The sequence below is a fragment of the Drosophila teissieri genome, chromosome 3R (genome assembly GCF_016746235.2).
Source record: "Drosophila teissieri strain GT53w chromosome 3R, Prin_Dtei_1.1, whole genome shotgun sequence".
NCBI lineage: Eukaryota > Metazoa > Arthropoda > Insecta > Diptera > Drosophilidae > Drosophila > Drosophila teissieri.
The window spans coordinates 23,640,085-23,648,564 of NC_053032.1; the positions used below are offsets into that span (position 1 = coordinate 23,640,085).

Sequence of the window (8,480 nt, forward strand, 5' to 3'; positions counted from 1 at the left end):
CTGGGCAAGAAAAAGGGGGCGTGGCACTGCGGCTGGCCTGCCACTCTGTTGCCCATCAATTTGAATGACATTCACAAACAGGCAGCCAGCCAGCCAGCGAGCGAAAATGCAAGGGAAATTCAGCATGCACGACGACGACGACGACGACGAACAAGAAATTGTGACATTTGTATAGAAATAGTTTTGCAGTTGTTGCAAATAGTTTTGCAGACATTTTTTGATTGCCGCATACTTTAAGCCAGCGAGCCAGTCAGTCAACCAGAATGGATGCCTCCAGCTCGCAACTGCTCGCCAAAATGCTGAAAGATGTGGAAAGCTGAGAAATGGTTTTTGGCTGTTACTGGTATTTCTTTTTTTTTGTTTGCCTTTGCCAGATCCTTGGGGCTCGTTTACTCCTTTGCTTTGATGCGGCTTCATGAGGCTGCTAGTAATAAATCTCTCTTCATACGCAAAGGGTCTCATTTGTGGCTTTAATATTCATTTCGGTAATTTGTTGGCAATGCCCTGCATGGTTGACTGGTTCTTAACAGTCTGTTCTATACTATATGCCGCAAATTAAAAACAAAGTAAAAAATGTATCTTAACTATGGCTCTTGAGTAGAACTGCTGGAAAATTCGGGGAATTATCTTGGCTGTCTGCTTCGGCTGTGCTTATTTTCATAGCCCGGCGATTATAGTGGATTACATGCATATACCCTTCATTATCAACTTATATTTCCAGCATATTTCTGTGCCGGCTGCTTCGACGTCATCTTACCCCTGAGTCGGCATCCGTTGCCTGTGCATTTGCCGCATTTTCCAAAGGTTAATTTTCCAGTTATCAAATAAAAGGCCAGGCATGCTCTCGTACTCTGGTGCCCTCGAATCCATGGAAACCGAGCTGGAGTAGGATGCAGGAGCAGCTGGTTGTTGGGTACACATGCTTGGCAAATAGTTTTGACAGCCAGCGGGCAAACTGGGCGGCCAGAAGGGGGCGTGGTGTGTGAGTGTGCGTGCGTGTGTGTTTGAGTGTGTAGTCGTGGCCAAAGCCGTTGGCATCCTCTTACGTACGAGTATTTTCGCCAGCATTTTTCTTGTAATAATTTTTGCTTTAACCTTTCTGGCATGCAGAGTGAAAAGAACGCTTTGCATTTCAGCATTTTGCTTGGCTGCTTTTGGGGCCAACGTTTTTTATTATGGCGTATTTTAATTTTCGTTCGCATCAATTTGCTAGAAACACTGCATTAAACTAGGAATGTTGTCTTAAGCCTACGTTCACATGAATTTAATTCTTCTTCTCGGTTAGATTGTAGATTTGCTTGGCAACATCCGATAGCTGAACATCAATGGCCTTGGTGTCGTCGTACAGCGACGGTGCCTCGCCCAGGATCACAAATGTGCCCACCAAGGAGGCGATCATGAAGAGCCAGAGGAACAGGCGATCCATGACCATGGCCACGAAGCCCCAGTCCTGATCTTCCTGTAAGAGGAAAGCGGTTCAAAGTGATTAAACAATGCAAACGAAATTAAAAAAACATAAATCAATAGAAGCACATTGTTAGTGGATAAACGGTATAATGGAATATCCAATATGAATTTATTTCAATTATGCACACTTAAGTATATAAAGTTGAATTATTAAAACTGATTGCAATGAAATTTGCTGAATAATATGAATAATAGTATGCAGCAAGAGCAAAAATCAGGCTTGTTTTTATGTGCAAATATATGTTTTTGCAGTTGGCTGCCAGCCAATTTGAAGTTGCCCGCATGCAGGAGGGTTAATTGCGCTTTAAGCCCACACTTTGAGCGATTGGCTTTCATTAAGCACTTCGCTTAATCTACTTATGCCCGGCATCAGTTCGGTTATCAATCAAAGAGCGAAAGCGCACCGCCAGCACAAGCAAAGCCCGAAAAAATAAATGGCTCAAAAGGGCCAAAAGCAAAGAACGGGCCAAAAGCAGCTAGGTGGGGGAGGGGGAGGGGTTGGGAAAACTCGTGGCGACCAGACGCCGCAATCGCACAACAAAGAACATTTGGGGTTTGATTGAAACGTTTTGCCGCAGCCGCTGATGAAGAGATGAGGAGATGAAGTGGCTCGATTGGCTGGAGCTTGCCAATTGCCAGTCAATTGAACAAAAGCAATTAAAAGTGGATTTGCCGGGTCGAGTCTTTAAGAGCAAATATGGCAAAAGCTTAAATAAGTCGACACAAAAAGGAAAGCAAAAGCAAGTGCCTTCCAGGAGATCAGACAGTGGCTACCCAGCGGCCAGTGGCTACTGGCCAGTGAACGAGAGCCTCCGGTTGGGAGGACGACATCATCGGACAAAGCGATTTTTGCGGTTTCATTCTACGGCTACGCCCGTGGGCCCGTGGGTCCGTGGGTCCGTGGACAAACGGAATTTCCAATTAAAAATTCAATCAGCTGCCGGACTACTCACTACTCACCGCATTGAACTCGTCCTGCCGCTGCATGTGGTGCTGTATGAACATGACGTTGTGGATGGCCTTTTCCAGCTCGAATGGATACTTTTTGCGTGCGGCCACATCGCTCAAAGAGTCGTCCAATCCGGATAGCACCGATGGCAGTCCGTTGTAGCCGCTCAGGGTGCTCAGTCCGCCGCCCAGAGCCCCCACCAAGCCGCTGAATCTGTAAGTTCGAGATGAGAGTTCAGAGACAGGGTCCTTTTGGCAGGATGTGCATGCACTCGACGAGGCTCAGAAATCATTTATGGGCTCATCACAATATGCAACTGTTACTTGGCTTCGCACTTTAAGTTAAATTGTATCCAAAATGGTGTATTTTGAACTTATCTTTAGTTTTTAACTTAAAGTATATTATCAATGCTATAAATATGATTAGTTTTGTATGAAGTGAAACCTTATTACAAAATCTTTAGTTATTTATGAAGTTGAACCATATTAATCATTCTTGTTATTATGGTTGTACTTGTTCCAAGTTTTGCTGAGACCCAAGTGGGTTGATTGACCCCCCAGCTCGTTGGCATAACTCACCTGTTTGTGGCCGTGGTCACGTGCATGCCATTGCAGCCACCGGCACCCACACGACCTTGCATCCGCCGCAGGGAGTCCGGACTGGAGCCGCCGGAGTTCATTTGCATCTCGTCCATCAGCGCCTGTCCGAACTTGGTCTTGCTGAACTTGAGGCCGTAGTTGATCTTGTTGGCCGCCAGGTCGCGCAGCAGGTCCTTGGGCACACGCATCAGCAGGAGTTTCGGCAGCCTCTTGATGAAGAACGACCTGATCCAGGGGCGCATCTTGTGCGTACTCGGCTTGCGGTAGTGTATGTTCAGTATGATAATCGTGATGACCACACTCAGCCCGACCAGCAACATGGTGAACAGTAGATACTTTCCCAGTAGCGGCAGTGCCAGTGAAGTCGAGGGTATGATCTCCGATATGAGCAAAAAGAACATGGTTTGCGACAGGAGGATGCTGATGCACAGGGCAATCTTCTCGCCGGAATCGGCGGGCAGGTAGAAGACCAGCACCGATAGATAGGAGATGCCCACACATGGAATGATGAGGTTGACCGTGTAGAAGAGAGTCTTGCGCCGCAGGGTGATATTGAAGAAGATATCTAAACAGTCCATTGCCATTGCAGCAGTCACAGATCCAAGAAGGCGCAAAAAAAGTGGGATACAAGTGTGTTGGGAAAAAGGGGAAAGGGATATTTTTGAGGGGATGAGTTTGGGTAGAGCTTTCGCGTAATTGCTGGCGATGGGAAGCTTTAAACTCCACTAAACTCACCCGGATACGGCTCGGCGCAGCAGGGATAGTACTTCTCGTGCCGCTCGGCCGGAACGCCAAGGATGTCCCACTCCACACTGGGATAGTACTCGCGCAGGTCGATGCCTATCTCCACCTTGTTGTCCTTGTCGTTCTTCTGGCTGATGTGCTTCAAATCGATCTGTGAATCGAGAAAAGCCCCCGTTGATGGAGCCGTTAAAGTTACGCTCCTTTGCCTCTTGTCCGGCTCACTGCCACTTGCCGTGACAGCGCCACCACCTGGCGCATCCCACTCCCTCCAATCTCCTCCAGCCTGCGGACCAGCAGCCCAAGTGCAGTCGTTAAAAGAGTAGCGAAATTTAAATGCGTTGACAAACGCCCGGTGAAAAAGAGCTCTGCTCCGTTGGCTGTCCTGCAACCCAAGCCCAGCACTGGGAAAAAAACTAGTGCCTTAAAAGTGTAACACACAGAGGGATTCTTCTGGTTGCTCGCCAAAAACTAATGAAAATTGGGCTTATCTAATCTAAAGTACATCTTATTAAGTTTACATTTATAGTTCTTCTTTAAGGGGGTTTCTAATTTACTGTTAGATAAAAGACTTGATATTTTTCTAAGTGCACCTGTCTCTCACTGCAGCCCTGCGATGGGTCAGCGGAAACGGAAGCTGCTTGGGTTGGGTGGAAGTCGCACTTTGGCTTAATTTATGGCCGCGCATTTTTATGACAGCGACACACACAGTCGAGTGCCTCTGTGTGAGTTACTGCCGCTCTCTTTCAGCGACAGGGTGCGTCTGTGTGTGGGTGTGTGTGGGTGTGTGTGTGTGCAGCGGTTAGACAAGTTTCAATTACACTTTTACAATTTCTCACATTTTAATCTGCGAGATGCCAACGACGCCTTTTCGATGTTCTTACCGCGTCTTAGGCGTGTAAGTCGCTACCTCATCTCCTTATCTCCTCATCTTCTCATCTCTCAGATAAATGGTGGGCCATAAATCGTTGGCCACGCCCATTTATCTAGCACTCAACTTGCAGTGGCACTGGGACTGCCACTGGCAGCAGATAGAAGACACCACTCACCTGATCACCGTCGTAGGTCCACGAGCCGAACTTCATGAAGCAGGTCTGCTGATCGAAGGGAAAGTAGCGCACATCAATCTCGCAGCTGGACTTGAAGATGGCCGGCGGAGTCCACACCACCTTGCCGGTGTAGTGGAGGATGGCCTTCGTCATGGTGGTGACCACGTACTCGCCATCGGCACTAAGGCAAACCAGATTGAAATGAAAGGAAGGAAATGGAAATTCCAGAAACGCAATGTTAATACTCGTATGCAGTTTATACTTTCTTATGCTGAGCAAATTGGTGCTTAAATGTACATTTATGGTTTGGATGTCCTTTTTCCCACTACTTACTTGTTGTAGAGCACAATGTCGGGCAGCCAGATGTGCTCGGAGGGCACATAAAGCTCGGTGACGCCGCCGTACTCCGAGGGATCCCACTTGAATTTATGATCCTGCCACTCGTGCTCCAGCCACACGTTGGTCGTTAGAATTTGATCTTTGAGATTCTGCAAGAGAATTAAGCTCGCATATACGGAAAGCTCTACAAGCCGCAAGAAATGTGTACGGAATTGGAGTTGTAGGTGGAGTGGAGTTGGGGGAGTTGGGGGTGTAAGGGGTGTAAGGGGTGTAAGGCCCAGCCATGCATCAAGTGGGATTTGCATTTTATTCATTTTTCGCCTCACATTTTTTTTGTATTTTATTCTGGCGCTTGTCCCAGGCGCTTCTTTATATCATTTGCACTCCTCGTCCCGACTAATGTGCTTTTTGCTGTCAGCTTACGGCGGCTTCTTTCCCTTTTCGGCTTGTTTTATTACCTTTTAAGCCTTCTGCTGGCGGTGGCAGGGCAAACAGGCAAAAAGGCAAAACCACCGCCCAAAGTGGCGGCCCTGCAGCCGGAATTGCAGTCTCGGCCGCCTGACAAATGACTTGGCCGGGGCAACTTTAAGCAAGCGGCGCAGACAACGAACGAACCCCGTCCATGTAATGAAATGTTGAAGTGAAATGTTATAAAAATCTAGTGCTCCCCCCGTTCGCCCCAGAAGTTGTTTTTTGTGAGAAATGCCGGCGATTTATCTGTTCTGGTGGTGCAGCGCAACCAGTGCTGACAGGAATAAAGTAGATGTTGCGAATGTTGAAATATGCCACTTTAATGCAGGGTATATACACATTACTTATTCTGTAATTTGAACTTTCAGCACTCATTCCTTGTGTTTCCCTCTCGCTCTGTCATTATGGCTTCATAGATTTCGCTGTTCGCCCGCTTTCGATTCGCCCCATTTGTTGCTGTTTATTGTTTTGCATTTTTTATTTACGAGCAGCAGAAAGTTTCGGACTTTTACGCACTTCTTGTTGTTTGTTTTTTTGCTTTGCTTTTTCCCAGCAAATGTAGCGAAACGCGGGCGCTTGAGCTTAATTAAAAAACTCCCCCTTCTCGCACCGCCAAACTTCAATTTTAATGATTATAGCAATTAATTGAGCTTACCAAATCGATGAGTTGGGACAGCCGGAGGCCCAGCTTGACCAGCACCGTGTCCGTGTTATTGCTCACGGGGCGGATGAGGCGATTGTAGTTGCTCAGCAGATCGTCGTAGAGGCGCTTGGCATCGGGATTCGCCTGAACGGTTTCGCAGAGCAGCAGGAGCACCAGGAGCAGGCAGAGCGGCTTGCAGTGGCGCCAGATGTGGGCGAGCAGGGCGGTGGGGCGGGGGCGTGCGTTGCAGCAGCCAGGAGCCATGGTGACGTCACGGCGCAGAAAATAAAAACACAAAAAAAAAAAAAAACGAAAAAGAAAGGACCAAAGAAAGGACCTTGGCGCTGTGCGGCGTGTGGGCGGTGAGCCGGTGTTTTATTGATGCACAAAAAACACGCGCACAGGTTTTTGTTTACCTTTCTGCCTTTGCCGCCTTGGGTGCTTGCTGCTTGCTGCTTGGTGCTTGCTGCTTGCCCCTTGGTGCTTGCTGCTCAATCTCTGACGCAGTTCGTGGGGCACACGGAGCGAGTAAGTGGCTTTTAGCACATGGCCTAAAAGTGTTTACAAGTCTCCAAGTCTCGCTGCTGCCAACTGATTTCCCGATTCGGCGCACTGCTTGAGCAGCTGAAGCCGCTGCGCCCAGGCAGCTGATTTTGTTTTTGCTCCGGCCGCCTTAACTTGCTTAAATTATTTTTTAATTTTGCACCAACTAAATTTTGTGCTTAAAAATTTCGAAAAAATATTCAAACTCCTAAGCTAATTTTTCCTGATTTTTGTTTGCAGTTTTAAGCGGACTTTCACTGGTTTTCAACGAGCCTTTGGGCCCCGCTCCGTGGTGTCCTGCATAGATATTCACAGGATTCGTACTGACGCGCGTTTTGTTTTTGTAGCCTGGCCAGGACCTCTGGCAGCCTCCGTTTTGTAGCTTTGTCGCCGGCGGGATTTCATCGGAATGTGGCATCCGCAGATGCTGCGCAGCGCCTGCGCCTTCGCCCATTCACCCTGTTATCCTGCGAGAGCCGCATCCTGTTACACACAGTAAGGCCAAGCCCTAGACGGCAGCTCTCTTCGACAGGATGCTCTCCGCAGGATGCTCGTGTGCGCTCTTCGATGGGTTAATCCCTCAAAGACTCAGGACTCAGGACTCAGGACTCAGGACTCGGGAGACTCCATTACAACTCCAGCCTGGTTCGGTGCTCTTTTGGCCGTACATATTTTTTGGGGCTCTCTCCCGCGATTCCGGCGAGCCACAGCCCAAAAAAATTCCCCACAAATACTCCCAGCACACACTTACGCAGAAACACAAAAAAAAAACGATGAAAATCGGGAAAAAAATATGAGGCAAGGCAAAGGAAAACTTCAAGCGTGTACATGTGTACACATACCGCTGCACACTTGGCAAACACTCATACGCCACGTTGGACCCACATTTCGTTTAACCAGAAACCAAATTTTTCGTAATTGTCAACATTCGTTAAAATCTACGTTAACATGCATTTCGCCCAGGATCCACTCACACACACACACACTTATGCATGGAGCCACACATACACACGCACACAGCTATCAGCACTTGTGCACTTTGCATGTTTAGCGCTGCAATGCTAGCTACACTTTTTGCCTTCTGCTCGTTGGGTGTTGGTTCAGCTCGGTTTTGCATTTCGTTTCGTTTGGCATTTTGCAACGTCTGTTCACATATGTGTCATATTGCGATTTTGAGTTGTTTCTGTGGTTTGGGTTTGGTTCGGTTTGGTTTGGTTTCTGCCACCCATACTTGTATTTCTATCTGCCGGCTGCTGAATTCCCCTCCTCAAATGCCTGTGATGTCTGTAATGCGTTTGCCGTGTTGAAAACCAGCCGAGCCATTTCATCCCATAACGCAGTGTGGGCGAGTGTGGGACTGCCTTCACCTGGCTAAATTTAATTACCGCATATTGAAAATGATTGAATTTAACAGCTTTTTCGAATGGTTAATTGGAATTAACATGTTTTCATCGCCGGTGATTTAAGCGAGTTAAGCTTTCATTTTTACTGCGTCACATAGTTGGACAAGGAAATGTATGTTGTGTATGTAGTAAAATTTCATTTATTTTCTTTGCACTCCTTTATAAACTTTCGCTCGTGGAGCTGCTTGCTGGAGTCCATTTGGATTTGGGTTTATTTGCCCTGTTGGTCAGTGTTTTGGGCTGTAAGTTTCCAGAATGGCCGGAATCCATAATGAT

General features: G+C 47.5%; 1 protein-coding gene across 3 annotated transcripts; it reads right to left on the bottom strand.

Annotated features, from left to right (window-relative positions):
• Positions 1-1,234: 1,234 nt before the first annotated feature.
• LOC122621955 (acetylcholine receptor subunit alpha-like 2) lies at positions 1,235-7,023 on the bottom strand. 3 transcript variants are annotated; one of them, XM_043800001.1, is made up of 8 exons: positions 6,675-7,021; positions 6,271-6,602; positions 5,139-5,293; positions 4,806-4,986; positions 3,751-3,910; positions 2,995-3,580; positions 2,428-2,629; positions 1,235-1,459 (listed from the first exon to the last, which is right to left on the bottom strand). In XM_043800001.1, the coding sequence occupies exons 2-8, from the start codon at positions 6,520-6,522 to the stop codon at positions 1,265-1,267; spliced, it is 1,731 nt and encodes a 576-aa protein (XP_043655936.1). In that variant the 5' UTR covers positions 6,523-6,602; positions 6,675-7,021; the 3' UTR covers positions 1,235-1,264. The 3 variants fall into 3 exon arrangements, with proteins under 3 accessions (XP_043655936.1, XP_043655937.1, XP_043655935.1); XM_043800002.1 differs by having other exon boundaries at positions 2,421-2,629; positions 6,271-7,023; XM_043800000.1 differs by having other exon boundaries at positions 6,271-7,021.
• Positions 7,024-8,480: the final 1,457 nt, after the last annotated feature.